The 16,404-nt window shown below is 37.7% G+C and overlaps 2 protein-coding genes across 2 annotated transcripts; both read left to right on the forward strand.

Moving 5' to 3' along the window:
* Positions 1-4,616: 4,616 nt before the first annotated feature.
* Positions 4,617-5,703, forward strand: LOC122000431 (auxin-responsive protein IAA33-like). Its single transcript, XM_042554835.1, has 2 exons — positions 4,617-5,480; positions 5,580-5,703. Exons 1-2 carry the CDS (start codon positions 5,053-5,055, stop codon positions 5,662-5,664), a joined length of 513 nt encoding a protein of 170 aa, XP_042410769.1. The 5' UTR covers positions 4,617-5,052; the 3' UTR covers positions 5,665-5,703.
* An 8,296-nt stretch (positions 5,704-13,999) lies between these two features.
* Positions 14,000-16,263, forward strand: LOC122019884 (rust resistance kinase Lr10-like). The gene is made up of 3 exons (XM_042577475.1): positions 14,000-14,134; positions 14,699-14,758; positions 14,866-16,263. Exons 2-3 carry the CDS (start codon positions 14,701-14,703, stop codon positions 16,104-16,106), a joined length of 1,299 nt encoding a protein of 432 aa, XP_042433409.1. The 5' UTR covers positions 14,000-14,134; positions 14,699-14,700; the 3' UTR covers positions 16,107-16,263.
* The last annotated feature ends 141 nt before the right edge of the window (positions 16,264-16,404 follow it).

Raw genomic sequence — 16,404 nt, forward strand, 5'->3', positions numbered from 1 at the left:
AATGATATTTTCCAAGCTTTATTACTCCCATCTTCCTCAATAAATTTAGCATTATCGTCCCGGAAAAGGATCTACTCAAGGAGTTATAAAACTTAAAACTTCTTGAGTTTTCAGAGTATCTTACAAAATGACAACTAACAATTCTTGAGTTCAATTTCTTTTCGTTAGGCCTATAGGGCCTAGCTTTAGTTGGAAAACCCCAGACATATAGATGCCTGAGGCTAGACACTCTACCTGTCCACAACTCGTATGGGATTTTCGTTACTGTCTTACTAGGAACTCTGTTGAGTAGGCAAACTACAATCTTGAGTGCTTTACCTCACAAAGACTCTGGTAGAGAAGAAAATACAATCATACTTCTCACCATGTCCTTGAGGGTTCGGTTTCATCGCTCTGCTACACCATTTTACTAAGGTGTCCCAGGAATGGTGTATTGCGCCCCGATACCGAATTCAGTAAAGTAATCTGTAAATGGTCCAGGACGTTGTTCGTCTAATCCGTCAACTCTACCATAGTATTCACCACTATGGTCTGATATTACAGTCTTAATCTTCTTAGCAAGTTGATTTTCAACTTCGGTTTTGAAGGTTTTGAACATGTCTAGGGATTGTGACTTCTCATGAATAATGAACAAGTATCTATATTGGGAATAATCATCTATAAATCTTATAAAGTATAATTGACCATTCCAAGAAGCCTTAGGGAATGATTCACATATATCCGTATGTATAAGTTATAAGACTCCATTACTCCGTCTTGAACCCTTATTACTTTTGTTAGTTGTTTTCCCCTTGATACACTAAATGTATATTTCAAAAATCTGACATATCAAGAGAATTGAGAATTCCTAGTGACATTAACCTTTTTAGGTGTTGTTTAGAGATATGCCCTAAACACCTATGCCACAACATGGATCAATTTTCATTTATCATACCATACTTCACACTTATACTATGCATCATAAAATTATCCGTATGAGTTTCAGTGTCCAATCTAACTAGTTTGTCAATTAAGGAACCAGTACCACACAAGATTGAATTTTGGAAAATACTAAATTTTCCATTTCCAAATGAACAAGTGTATCCGGATTTGTCCAAACATGAAATAGAATTTAAGTTCCGCTTAAAAGACGACACTACAAAAGTATTTTCCAAATTCAAAAGTACATGGTTCCCCAAACAAACTCTAAAAACACCTATTGCCTCTACTTTTCCCTTCTTGCCCGTTCCGGTATAGATGAATCTTTTGGCATCAATTGGTATTCAGCTCGTGAGGCAACCCTTTCTCAGCACATCAATTGGCGTATCTAGGGCAATCCTTCTTCGGATGACCTTTCTTTTTACAAAAGAAACAAGTTGGGTTTGAATCTTGTTGCTTTTGCACTTTATGCCCTAAAGCCCCAGTCACTACAAGTTGTTTACTCTTACTTTTACCATTACCCTTCTTTTTTTTCTTGTTCGAATATTGAGATGAGGATGCATAGTGAGCACTTTGAGATGTATCACCTCTTAATCTCTCTTCTTCCTGTACACACTGAGTTATGAGTTTATTTAGTGCCCATTTATCCTTTTGAGTATTATAACTAATCTTAAAAGGAGTGAACTGTGTAGGTAGAGAGATCAAGATGAGATTCACAAGGACACTTTCAGACATGTCTAACTTTAGTGCCTTGAGCCTTGTAACTAGGTTAGACATCTCCATAATGTACTCCCTAATGTCACCCTTGTGTACTGCATGGACACTAACTTCGTGAGAAGTGTAGTAGTCTCAACCTATGCGAGTAAGCACCAATAATTTTTAAGGAAAGATAAGAAGTAGAAAAATTACAAACATCATTATGGATGGAACATTTTAGAAGATCGACTCAAAGTTCACCTTTTGATCCGCAGTTGAATCATTAGTTAAAGGTGCAGGGTGATCATGTCTAAAGGCATAGTCCAGATCCACGCAACCCAATATTATTGTAATATGCTCAACAAATAAAACATGTAACTTTATGGGCATACATAGAGATATCTAGTGCAACATTACATTAAGTCTTTGGACTAAATTGTAACTTGCTATTGGTACTCTCTAAGTAACTCATGATCACCTTCATCTGCCGCATAACTTGCCTTCCTTTGGGCCGACACATTATACGCATGCTACTTTATTCATGAGTTTCTTTAGTTAGCTTATGTTTTCTAGCATCACTCACAATGCCTCTAACTGACCACATAGTACCCCTTTCTTTGGGCCGACACACTATGTGCATGATCAAGAAGTTTAGCTTAATTTATGAGCTTCCTTAAACATATATCCGACATAAAAAATGATTTTCCTTTAGACCAATCATCCTTATCATGGATATACATTCCTCTACAATAGTACTCCTAGCCTCCCCGAATAGTTCTCGCTTTGGCGATGATATAGGTTTGACTAGGTATCAAGAGCAAAGAAGAATCCATGAAGAAATTGCTGAGAACTGAGCTAAATTCAATTATCAATCGATTTGTATATGACATCAATTGATTGACACCCCTTTTAATCAATCAAAAAGAATGTGAATCAATTCACATGTGTGCCAATTGATTGATCGATCAATTGAACACACATGAATCGATCCACTGATCGATCTAGAAAGCTTCTATTCGTTGGTTCATCCACGCCAATCGATCAACCGGTCGATCCAGAATTCTTCTGTAGACAACTCAGTGAAATCTGATCGATTGGTGAATCTCAATCGATTAGTCGATCAATCCAGCAGTTTTCTATTGGATTCTTACGAACTTCAATCAATTGACCAATCGATTGATAACCCCAATCAATCGGTTGATCAATTCAGGAGCTTTCTGTTTGATTCTTGCAACCTTCAATCGATTGACTGATTGATTGGTGACCCCAATCGATCAATCGATCGATTTAGAAGCTTTCCTTTAAATTCTTATTGCGATAGGCAGTCTGAATCAATTGATTCCTCATCTCAATACCAATCAATTAGCTGATCGATTGGTAAACACTAATCGATCAGCTGATCGATTTTAGCCTCTTTTGTTCGTGAACTTGAGCATCCCAATCAATCAAACCTTACGCCATCGATTGGTAAGCACCAATCGATCAATGGATCAATTCAAGATGATTCTGTTAGAGAATCCGCGACTCTCAATCGATTGGGAACCTTTCCAATCGATTGATATAAGAAAACATTCATTTCTGAAACGCGATTTTCTGCCCTAGAATCGCGCCACCAATCTCGTTCTTCACAGATAATGAGAAAAACTCGATTCAAAGGTTAAATCCGAATATATCTGTACTACATTCAACGAACATACATCAATTTCGCTCATCCATTTGGAATCGAATGCAAAATTTGATGTATTTATGCCAAAACGTTGAAAAATTATCCTTACGCCTTAAAAACTGATAATAAGTCAAAGCTAAGTTCTGATACCAATTGTTAGAATTGCAATACATTATATATAAACTAAAGGATGTATTATAATAGGATTTAGCTTCTATCAATCTCTAAAGCTCAATACAGATTGAAAAAATAGCACATGAATGACCGACCTCAATCCATCACAAAGGCTAATGCTTTTTACTTGTCGCCAGAGTTCTTGATATTGCGGAAAAGTCTTCTATAGGAGTGGACGGTGGCAATCCTTAGCTTTCTCTTGATGAGGAAGAGAAGAGGTTGAAGAGACTCTAGAACCTTCCCTAATTCATGAGTTTTATCCTTTATATACCAAGCTCATCCTATAGGGAGTATTCTCTTTAAAGTCCATTCATCATTAACAACCCATCAATATTAATGAATAAGGTTTTGGATCTATACATTGACTTCACATCCATTTAATCCAAACACTCTTTATATGCAATGAAGCATTAGATCACTTAATCAGATTTAATCATTTTAATGACAAATAATTGTATGTGTGTTAATCAAGTGTGAGCTTAATTTTATATAGATTAAGTCTATTCATATAGATTTAAATGAATTAGTCCACCCATATAAACTTAATCATGCAGAAGACTTCGATTTTACAGCATCGTGAGATGGCAGGGAGTTGATTCTACGAAGGCTCGCAAAATAGTCTACAAACAACAAGACTACTTTGCAAAAGCAACCTTTGACAACCTTTTTGGTTCTTCAACCAGCAAAAGCTAAATCCGCACTAGGCAGTAAACGCTACGTACAAAATTGCCAACCCTTCCGGATCACGAGACGTATCGAACTTTGGGCATTACCAAGGTTTTCATAAATAAAACAGAAGACTCTCGCCGATATCGGCGACAGGAGCCAGAAAAAAGGAGATTTTCCCCAGCTTTTTGTACTGGCAAAATAGGTAGTTCCAGATTGTCCTTCGCCTCACTGTACGAGGGTAAATTTTCGCTCACAAAAGTTGCACTAATTATAGTCCGAGATAAACCGAATAAGAACAGCGACAGGTCCTACAGCAAATCAAACACATAGAGTCGTAGGAGCACATCAAACACATGTGATCACTTGAATGAGCACAACACCCTTGCCGCTAAAACACTCGACTGCAGAATTGAATACTCCCAATTATTGTCCTTTGCTAGATGCAATTAAATTCTTAAGACTCCATCAAAACAACGGTGTGAACAACAACACGATCGCAGTTTCTTTATGCCAAAAAGGGAGACAAGATCACATGAAGATAGCAGAGGTAGCGAGGAACAAGTGCCGACTCCGAGGACCATGAGAGAGTCAAACGGCGAGGCGGTCGCCGGCTGCAGCGGCGTCGGTCGTGACCCCACCACCCCTCCACGGATTACAACAAGGAAAGCACGCACCGACGTCTCTTCTACGCTTTCCCTCAAATTCCGAGGAGGACAACGCACAAACACCTTTCGCGCTTTCAAGCAAGCCCACCTCACTCACTCCTTGTTTTATAAAAACTCACAGCCTTTCTGCTACGCATGCTCTATCCACATTTACTCTGCTCCAGACACAGCGGTAGTTGCACTCAATTCTGACTTAACGGTGTCCTATCGATCTCCCGAGGCAATTTAGAGAGAGGTGGAAGCTAGGGACAAGCGGTGGAGACGATGAACGGGATCGAGTTGCATCACGGCGCTCTCAAGCGGCCGTGGGTCGACGAGAAAGGGAGCAGTGCCCTGTACCCCTCCTACCGCCCTTGCCCTGCGCCTCCACCATTGCCGCCGCTGCAGCCGAGACCTACGTCCACGTTCAAGCTGTTGAATCTTTCCGTGGTGGACGACTGCACGGTGGCGTCGGTGGTCCCTCCGGTAACTGTCGTCTTCGAGGGGCGCGCCATCTGCCATCGTGTCTGCCTCGACGAGCTCACGAGCTACGAGAGCTTGGCCAAGGCCCTGCGCCGCATGTTCGTGGACGCGGAAGAGGGTGGGGAGGAGAGGCAGACGGATCTCGCCCTGGCTAATGCGGTGCCGGGTTACGTGGTGGCCTATGAAGACATGGAGGATGACTTGCTCCTCGCCGGCGATTTAAATTGGAAGTGAGTCTGCAAATCTTTAATTCATCGACATGCATGAACCTTCTCTGCGTCCGTTACCTGAGTTCGTTCGTTGCTAACTCTAATTTCCGATACTTGCAGGGATTTTGTTCGTGTGGCTAAGCGGATTAGGATAGTTCCATCGAAGGTTAGCCGTCGGAGGAAAAATGAGCTGGTTTTAGTTTGAGAAACATAGTGACTACTATTAATCGAGAGATTATCTAAATACTTGTATGCATCCTTTCAAATTGTACTAGTTGGAAATTCATAATCCCTAATCCACGAATTCTAGAAACCAAAAATAGAATTCTAATAAAGAAAATAAATTATCCTAAGTATGATCTACTTTCGTCAAAATATGACATAATAAAATAATTGTATAAAATAATGATAAGGAATATGATTGAAAAGTCATTATCCTTATTCTATAACTTCATCTTCTCAATCCCCAAGGAAGAAAATGAAGCAGAAGCAAAAAGATGACCTTTCAAGGGAATTAGTGTGATGATACCACAAAAACACGTATTAATGGGGAACGAGAGTTCTGTCAAGATACCCTAAATCCTTTTAGACCAATCCTTTTTATAGGAATCCAATTCGTTATCAGCTAACCCATAGATGATAGCGGATCAATCTAAAAAGTTCTACACATTCAATGTACATCTAATAATCCAAAATCCAATAAACTTAAGTTAGATCATTTTAGATAAGTTCGATTCATATCCCCATATGCAAATTGCTTTAGATAAGTTCGATTCATATCCATATATACAAATTACAAATAAGTTAACTTAAAAGAAATAATATCCAATAATCTCCCATTTGTGTTATATGTGATGTGCATATGACATACGAATATAACTTTAGTTGATATTAATCTTTATAGGTATAGAATACCGATGTAAACAATCTGATCTATTAACTTCATTGGTATTGAACTAAAGAAGTCATAGCTACTATATGTATGCTAGTAACAAGCCTTAATAGTAATCACAATATCAATGTTATTAATGATATAAATCAAGATGTGAATGTGTAGTGTGCAAATTACATGAAATGTGATTAACACATGTCAATTTCTAACTAGTCCTAAGTGACCCAAAAGGGTATGATCATATTTGCAAATACTTTTATACTAAACTACAATTGCAAATCATGCTCCAAGCTTTATGATTCCAAATGAAATATTTATCATATTTACCAACACAAAATACTGAATAATAGTAGTAAATCATGATACTTTATTTCAGAGTGCCAAACAAATAGATAAAATTTCTATTAATGTTTTAAACTTTAAGTACGTATAATAATTAAAATACAATGTTTGTTTTTATTAACATAGAGCAATAAAGAAAAAATACAGACTCCTACTTGATGAGCTTTTTTTCATAAGAAGAACTCTCATATCCACAATATGCGCATGAAACATCTTAGGTACCAAGTCCTTGGTGAGTAGATATGCCAATATGGAATATGTGATGACGTGCTCTATTATGACCTGATAACTTTGAACTCTTTCTTTAATCATCAGAAACTTGATATCGATGTGCTTTGATTTCAATAAACTACAGTTATTCTTGGCATAAAGATATGTGATTTTATTATCATAGTTGGTTCTCAATGTCCTATCAATTTCATCAACAATCTCCAATGTTGTGATAAAATTTCGTAGCCAAATCTCATGATTGGATGTTTCATAACATGCTATCAACTCTGCCTCCATGGTAGAAATGTCTATTAATGTCTGTTTGACGCTCTTCCAAGATATAGGCCTCTAACAAGTATGAATAATATAACATAAGGTGGACCTCCTGCTATCCAAGCATCCAGCAAAATCAGAGTCTGAATATTCAATCACCTCTAGGTGATTTGATATCCAATATATGAGCATTTATCTTTTAGTTCTTTGCAAATACCGCATCACTTTCTTTACCATTTTTCAATGTGATGGTCCTACGTTGCTTACATATCTGTCTAACATCTCCACTATGAACGATATATCTAGTGGGGATGTCAAATCAATCTCAAACTGCTCTCCAAAGAGGTAATGCCTCTCAATTTGGAATGTGAACACTCCCCATACCATATAAGGGCAATCTCTCAGTCATTAGTGGGGTCCTTTTTGAATTTGTCTTTTTTTCTGTCTAGAAGTATATAAAACAACTTTGATGCATGTTGTATCAACACACAACCTAATACTGGTGTTGAAGTAAGATGATCCTTCAATGATAGTGACACCAACTTTACTTCAGCCGAGAACTCTGATTCTAAGCCTTCTCTCGTCATTGGCTGGCTCGCTATGAGATTAAGAGAATATGGGAGGTGGCTGTATAAGGAAAAGAATCATCGAAGTAAGTTCGTTTGAATGACCCAACAATTCATTTGTCCCTTTTTGCCCACGTAGCACAACCCTCTCTCGGATAGGAGTGCTCTTGCGCATCCCATTCCTAGTGCCCCTGCCCTATCCCTGGTGTATCTATGAGATATCATTTATAGTTCAATTCACCCAACTCTATAGTTGCCCTGCTTTTTGGCCATAAGGAGACTGAAATTTTAGAAAAAGTGACCTCATCTTAGAGGCGCACTACTTTGGGCCCATTAAGAGATCACATTTGTGCAAAAAATCACACCGTCTCAGAGGGAGAGTGGTTTTGAGCCTATGAGAGATCAAATGTTGCACTGGTTTTTAGCCATAAGGAGATAGAATTTTTAGTTCAAAAGCACACCATCATAGAGGTGCACTCCTTTTGACCCTTACAGAGATAGAAATTGTTGCAAAAAGAACCTGCTCTCCCAAGCGCACTCCTTTTGACCCTATGTGGGACTAACTACTGAAGCTCTTACTCTTCTCTTAGTCGGACTGATTGGACAAGTGTTGAACAACATTGGACTTTCGTATGGATATGCCACTGGATTTGTAAACTTGTGTGTATATATATATGGGACTTCCCACAGTTGACGCTTAAGGAAATTGTTCTATCTCCTTAATTTCATTTTTAAGTTGTGGACACTACTGCAAACTGGATCTGTCACCTCTAGACACAGGAGTGTCACCAGGTGCACAATTTTACATATTATACCTTATAAGTAATTATTCAATATAGGTTTGTTGTAAAAGTCTAAAGATACTGTTTGAACGATCATGACATATCTGTATGCCTAAGACAAAATGATGTTTCATCAAGATCTTTCATTTTAAAAATAATGGAACGAGTTAGGCTATATTAAGTCAGATAAGAGCATTTCTAGATGCACTTGCTGATTCTTCACTCGTCTTTTCTTCGTCTTCTTCATCTTCTTTGTCTCCATCTTCTTAGTCTCATTCATCTTCGAGTTTTCTTCTATTCCCAGTAAGTTGTTTTTGTCCATCTTTATATATATATTTTTTCATTAGTCCCTTAGTAGCACATTCTATGGCTAAAGAATCTTCTTCCACTCTCTAGTATAGATCTACCTCTTTGAGCTTTACTAATGCATCCCAAGATTGATTGAGGATGACTTATGGAGTTCTAGTCGCTCATCTGTTGAGGCTTTAAATAACAACGATCGGCCAGACCGTCCTCTTCTAGGCTTAATTTGTAACCTTCTTTCGAAGCCACATGCTAACCGGGCTACACTTCCCTATCCCTATGTTCTTTATAGAAGTTGTAGGTCTCATGTAGGCGGGCTATAGGGGGTGAATAACCCTAAAAATGAGTTAGAAAAATCTCTTGCTATTTGAACTAAGCAAGGACACAATATTAGTAAAAATAAATAATTAATATAAAAGAAATAATTTAAAAGAGGTAAGAAGGCTCATAAATTTACTTGGTTACAGTGTAGGTGGTTGTTAATCCAAAACAGTTGAATAACTCTACTAAAAAGACTCCTTTATGAAGGTGGAGTAGCCTTTTACAGACTTTGAATTCTCAGAAAAAGCTAGAAAAATTAATATAGTGATTGTTAAATAATTCCTACCTCTACGGGGATTTTTATATCCTCTTGGAAAAAGTTACCGTTCCTTGGAGGTACCTCTAAAGTCATCTAGGGCACCACCAAGTGAATAAAGCTTTATCTATATTCCAACAGTTAATCAACAACTCTGACTAGTTGGAGGCACCTTCAATGTGTGATTGAAGGTGCCTTTGTACTTGTTCCTAAGGCGTCTTCGTGCTTGTTCAAGGAGCCTTCACGCCTTTTCATCCAAGGTGTCTCATGCATATTAGATGCACCTCGGGTCCTGAATGTGATAGCTTCACTGTCGAAGCTCGAGGCGCCTCCAACGCCACTGAAGCCACATCGATCACTGTTAATTTGAACCATCCTTTTCCTGTGCTTCCTTGGATGATGCTACGACCATCTGAAATTGAGCTCTCCCGAACCCAACTCCAGCTTTCTCCTTGAGCAGACTTCCTCCCAGGCTTCTCATCCCTCTAACACGCTGCGCACGTTTCTTCTAGTCCACCAGTATACTCTTTCATAGTTTCTCGTCTTTCAGATGCACCGAATCTATTGAGCTGTATGCAGCCATTTCATTTTTCTTGGAGAACGATACAGGATGACACTAGCAATAAAAACATCTTTTAGTGCTTGTATCCTGACAATTTTTTTCAGGAATATTTGTTTCTGAAATTTAAGTTCTCAAATGGATAACTATAGCAAGTTAAAATCATTTTCACTAGTTTATTATGTGAATGCTCATAAATTGAATAGTTTTAACTTAAGTATGCTATGAGGCTTGGCTAACAAGGTCACTAACAATTTTCTTTTATCTCACCGTCATCAAACTTCAGAAATACTTGACTAACATAAATATTTTACTTGATCTTTCCTAGCAACTTGCTAATTCTGTGCATCAGGAAGAGTGTGAGACATCTCTTTATAATTCAATTGCAGGTGACTATTATTACTTTCAAGCATTGCAATTTTGATATTATGGTGAAGAAACCCTTATTGTTATTTCGATATAGGTGAACATGGAGAGGATGTATATGAAGAAGAGGAAGGTGAAACTGACACTTATCTTCTACTTGTAAAATTTGAAGATGGCCTGTCATCAAGGCTTGTTCACAAGAAAAGAAAGCATATGAGGCAAAAATCTAGTGCCACAAGACACAATGGAGATGGTACTTATTTTTCTTACGAACCTTGCTCAGAACACAGATTGGGAAATCAACCTTTTATATCGACTGGGAAAAGAAATTCAAGTACCGTTCATGTGGGTTTATTTCCAACAAAATGTGTGAGGACAGCTGGTAGACAGTGATTTGTCAGTCCTTGTCCTTCTGGAGCTCTTGTACCATTGTAAGTGACTAGTAAAACTGATGCATCAAGTGAACACACGAGTTATTTCCTAGATGATCAGAGTTCATTACATGGTGGATCTATGGTCCAGAAAAACATGGGAGTTGAAACTATTACAGACTTTGACAGTCGGTCCATTTGATGGTGAAATTTCATCAAAATCTAAAAAAAAATAAGAAGAAACCGAAGCATTTAGGATATAAAGGTGGACCATCTCTAGAAAAAAGCATCTTCTTGTGTATTTTCACATAACATGAATGGTCATTACTGGACCAACAGAAAAAACATACTAAATGGAGAAATGTAAAAGGTGGACATCAACTTATGACACAAATACCTACACAATTAGTGATTGCGGATTATTTTGTGAAATTTAAGTCAAATCTAGGTCTTATATTATTGGTATTGGAAACAAAACCTGATAATAAAGTTGAAGTTGATGAATCTATTGCCCAGATTGAAACTGACAAGGTTTCAAGTGTTATTTCTATCTTATTTAAGATATTTTTTTTACTTAATTAAGTTTATATCCATAATCCTTTTGTCAACTCTTATAATTTTATTTGTATATGTTTCAGGTAACTATTGATGTTGCTAGTCTTGAAGCTGGAATTATTCAGAAGGTCAGAGGATCTATTTTTTATTTATGCTTTGTTTATATTTTTACATTTTTCTCATGGAACTTAATACCATTGAATTTTTATATAATTGATAGTTCATTGCTAAAGATGGCGATATAGTGACTCCTGAGATCAAAGTTGTTATCTCTAAATATGCTCCTACTGACACTCATGTAATACTATCAGATGAGATAGTCAGTAATGATTCTTCACCTGTTGTTCCCGTTGAAAAGAATAATGATACATAAGTGTCAAAAGTGGAAACTCCGGTCAAAGAGAAGTCAACTGATTTATAGTATTGTGTGATTGATATATGTTTTACTGATTTGTATGGATTGAAAGTTTAATTGTTATTATATATGCACTAGCTAGTTTGTTAGAGATTTCATATATTATTTTGGATCTTCAGACCTTCTGTTTGGGAATAATGAATGACTTTTATTAATTTTGTGTATGGATTAGACTTAAATTTATTATAAAAATTTGGTTTATCATTTTCATCAATGGAATTATTTTTTTTAAATATAGATAAAAATATTAATAGCGTGCTTTGCATGTTACGAATCAAAATATTATTAGCATGCATTTACATGGTGTGAAAAAAAACATTCCATAATGTATTTGTAGTGCACAACGCATTTTGTAGAATGTATTTTCCGTAGTATACATGGGCACTGAAGAATATGTTTTACGTAGTGTATAAATGTATGCTGTCAATAATATAAGTCTTTGTATACGTAGTGTATAAATGTATCCTGTCAATAATATAAGTCTTTCAATATTTTTTAATTATACAGTATACAATGCGCACTGAAAAAAAAAAAAAAAAAAAAAAAAAAGTCAGAGTAATTGAGCCACGTTACGTTACTCTTCCATTTTAACTCTCTCTCTCAGGTTTTCGAGGGTTCATTGTGAGTTCGGCCTTCTATTAGTAGTTGGTGACTCCAAAGTAGATTACTGTGCTGTCCAATGTGGTAAAAAGATGAAATCGTTTGTCCCTAGCATTTCCGTCGCATCCGACTCAAGATCATCACGAGGGAAGTAAATCATAACATCCTGAACGAACATGTGACAGATGAGATGAGTTACACAAGGACCGAGAATTGACGTCCCGACTATCCTGAATTTTAACCCCATAACTTTATGTGATAAATATCTCATCACATATCAATTCGAATGATTTATTGTGACACTAAAGACGAATACATTCGTCCCATTACCCCACCAATCCGTCACCAACTCGAATGACTTATGACTTACTGGACGGTGGCCTTAGATCAGAAGAGTTGAAAAATCATGTGTAAGCCAGATTCATCAATTTATAGTTGTTTTTAAAAAAAAAAATAAACAAAGGATTAAAGTCAAAGTTGGCGTGCTGCAGCATCATACAGACGTCCTGGCTGTCGTATGACTTACGGAGAGCTTAAAACCAAGTTTCGGTTGCAAACACTGAAAATGAACGACTGGTCCCGTGGCAGATGCGAATTTCACAAGAACATGTGGCAAAGGTGATACACCTTTCACAAGAAAAATCAAAATGACATCACGACAAGAATGATTAATTTGTTCGCATCATCATCGTAGTCCTCCGGAGAATTGCCTCTCCATCTGAAGCTGTAGCTGTTAGAAGTAAAGGGGTGTTCCAGAGAGTAGAGATGGATTGGAACGAGTGAATCGTGTTTGACCACGTGTCAAAAGTAAAAGGGTTGCTTTAAGCTTTTCGACTACCTATTTTTTTTCAGCTTTTTATTGCTTTGCCAACAGAATTTTCGCACGACACAATAAATTTCTTAAATCTTGAAAGATATAAAAAATTGAGCAGATTTTAGAAAAGAGCTAAAAGAAAAGAAAAAAAGTAACAGATTGTTGCATTTGATCTACTCCTCTCGACTAGTTGACTTTCTATCCTCTTTCTTCGGCTTTAACTGCAAATATTTGGTGAAGCTCTTTCTTGTAAATACTTAACCAGAGATGTAAAAGTTACGTCAGAAAATTATCTTTTTATTGGATGAAATCTGCGCAAACCTATTGAAAAACTTTGCCTAATCAAAGAATTTTATTTATGATATTGCAAGACGTTTTATCAACTTTGGGATAAATTTATTGTATTTTGTTTAATAGGTTTACCTTGAAAAAATAATTTATGCATAAAATTAATGTAAGACGCAATTATTAATCACAAATATATAGCAATGTATTATGAAATTAGGTTAATACATAACTTTGTAAGGATTTATTTGCTGTGAATACAAATAAAATAAAAAATATATAATAAAAATAATATAATTGATTTAGGACGTGATGTAAAATATGTGGTACAGAAGTTGGTGATATGATATTTGATAAATTTATTATGAATTTTATAAGAAATATTTGTTAATTTTAAAAGCACGTCGGATATTTGTTAAAATAGAGAAATTAGTAATAAATTTGTTAATTTATAAAAAATAAATAGACGAGAGTTTAGGTGGCATTTATGAATTCTTTATATAAAAAAGGTGATTGGCCTTTCGCTGATACTTACAAGTATGAACTTGACAAGTATGCGGTAAAAACAGGCACATGCAATAAGGTTTTCTCACACGTTCTACTTTCAACCTCAAGATTTTATATGATAACACCCTATAATTTAATCATCGCATGGTTAATAAGTTTAATAATCATCATCTTCCTAGAAATTGCAGAATTGACTCTGGCGCTATGAAGCTGTCAGAAGCATTTGAGTTGGATTGAGAACCGAGGAGAAAAAAACAGGTATTCCTCCTCCCTACTCCAAGGCTTTAAGCGATCTTCTAATGTTTTCTTGAAATTTTCAGCAACTTTTGCTTTCTCTTTAGAATTTTCCCCACAAACAACAAATTTTCTGTTTCCTGAAAGCATCAAAAATTAGTTTTATTTTGGGGCGATAGGAAAACTTGAGCAAGATTTAAAGCAGAGGTTAAAGAAAAAGTAACAGATTATTCTTGCTTTCCTCCTCCTCTACCAGATGGTTTCTCTTTCCTCTGGTTTTTTTAAAGCTCTGCACGTATTTGCTTAAGCAAGTACGGATGAAAAAGAGAGAGTCGAAGGAATTGTGATATTTCTTGAGATTAAAAAGGAGAGTTTAGATTTAAGAAATGAATCTTTTTTGTTTGTTCTTTTTTTTGAATCTTTAAACAGAGATACAGAAGCTGCATCAGATCACAATAATGATCACCTGCGTAAATCTTTATGTTATTCATGCTACACTGGCCGTTAAATTAACCTTAAAGAAACCTCACTAGATTTATAAGTATTTTTGTTCCACGAACACCAAATCATATTTCTCAAAATTGGCAGGTATGTCGAGCACTCCTAGTCCTAGCTCAAATGGAGACTCATCACCAGCCGTGGCTATAGGTAAGCTAAAAATCCCCATTTTTTTTCTTTGAAAGCTAGCATTTTCTAATTACCATAAATACTTGAGTTCTGGACTATAATTCTCTGTTTTGACATGCTTATTTCAGTAACATCAATCGTTGGTGCCATAGTAGTGATCGCAGTAACTTACTTCATCTTGAGATGCATGCTGATCAGGATGAGATTGAGATACGGGGATGGACGGCGAGCATCGGGAGATCCAGAGCAACCTACTGCGACAGTCCCTGCCACCACTTTGGACTCCAGAATCGGAACCGAACCAGTAGAAAAATTTCTCAAAGACATCTTGAAAGAGAAACCCATGAGGTTTACCCCGCAAGACCTCGAAAATTTCACCCAGAACTACGGCCAAGTATTGGGCTCCGGCGGCTTCGGAGTCGTCTATAAAGGCCAGTTCCTCAACGGCCTACCCATGGCAGTCAAGCTCCTCAACTCCGCCATGAGCAAGCGGGCGGAGGAGCAGTTCGTGGCGGAAATCGGTACCATTGGCAGAACTTACCACATCAACTTGGTCAAACTTTACGGCTTCTGCTTCGACAAGTCAGTGAAAGCGCTGGTGTACGAGTACATGGAGAACGGATCGCTGGACAAGTATCTGTTCAACGACGACCAAAGGATCGAGTGGGGGAAGCTGCACGAGATCGCGGTGGGCACGGCGAAGGGAATCCGATACCTGCACGAGGAATGCCAACAGAAGATCGTGCACTACGACATAAAACCGGCCAACGTCCTGCTCACCGCAAACTTCACGCCCAAGGTGGCGGACTTCGGCCTGGCCAAGTTCTGCGACCGGGAGGGGATCAGCTCGGTGACGACGCTGACCGGAGCTCGGGGGACGCCAGGGTACGCAGCGCCTGAACTATGGATGCCGATTCCCGTGACGCATAAATGCGACGTCTACAGCTTCGGGATGCTGCTGTTTGAGATCCTGGGGAGGAGGAGGAACCTGTCGGTACTGGGAACGGAGCAGAGCCAGGAATTGGAATGGTTCCCGCTGTTGGTGTGGACAAAGTTTGAGGAGGGGAATATGGAGAGTATCATATCGTCTTGTGGGATTGGGGAGAAGGATAGGGAGAAAGCAGAGAGGATGTGTCAGGTGGCCTTGTGGTGCGTTCAGTATAAGCCGGAGGAGAGGCCGGCGATGAACAGTGTGGTGAGGATGCTTGAAGGGGAGCAAGAAATTGTGCCGCCTACACACCCATTTCACTATATGACTTCCGTCTCTGCGAGTTCTGTTTCAGGGATCACGAGCGGCACGGCAGTTACCGATAGCACAGGGATTGATGATAGCAATTCGTCTTCAGTTCTAGAAAGGCCATTAATTTAGAGTATATTTTATTTTTGAGTTTCTTGTTTGGTAATCTTTGAGCGACAGATCACAGATGTATATTGAAATTTGAGCAGGTGATGATTCTGCTTGTATAACAGAGGTGCATATTTCATTGCAATGGGTACATTAATGGTTGCAATCCTGAGCTTGCGGACATCATGATTCCTGCACAAGATCTGCATGGCCTTGTCCAGTAAATGGACACGAGACTTTGTTCATTTTAAGAAATTCGATTACTACAATGCAAATTAAAACTGGTTCAGTTGGGCTCGGTAACCAATTTATCTGGCGTTTT

The sequence above is a fragment of the Zingiber officinale genome, chromosome 1A (assembly GCF_018446385.1).
Source record: "Zingiber officinale cultivar Zhangliang chromosome 1A, Zo_v1.1, whole genome shotgun sequence".
NCBI lineage: Eukaryota > Viridiplantae > Streptophyta > Magnoliopsida > Zingiberales > Zingiberaceae > Zingiber > Zingiber officinale.

What these genes read in the sequence shown, in the direction of transcription:
- LOC122000431 (XM_042554835.1), top strand. Translation starts at nt 5,053, where the DNA reads ATGAACGGGATCGAGTTGCATCACGGCGCTCTCAAGCGGCCGTGGGTC. An exon ending in GCCGGCGATTTAAATTGGAA is followed by an intron (nt 5,481 to 5,579) that starts GTGAGTCTGCAA and finishes CGATACTTGCAG; the next exon opens with GGATTTTGTTCGTGTGGCTA.
- LOC122019884 (XM_042577475.1), top strand. Translation starts at nt 14,701, where the DNA reads ATGTCGAGCACTCCTAGTCCTAGCTCAAATGGAGACTCATCACCAGCC. An exon ending in ATCACCAGCCGTGGCTATAG is followed by an intron (nt 14,759 to 14,865) that starts GTAAGCTAAAAA and finishes TGCTTATTTCAG; the next exon opens with TAACATCAATCGTTGGTGCC.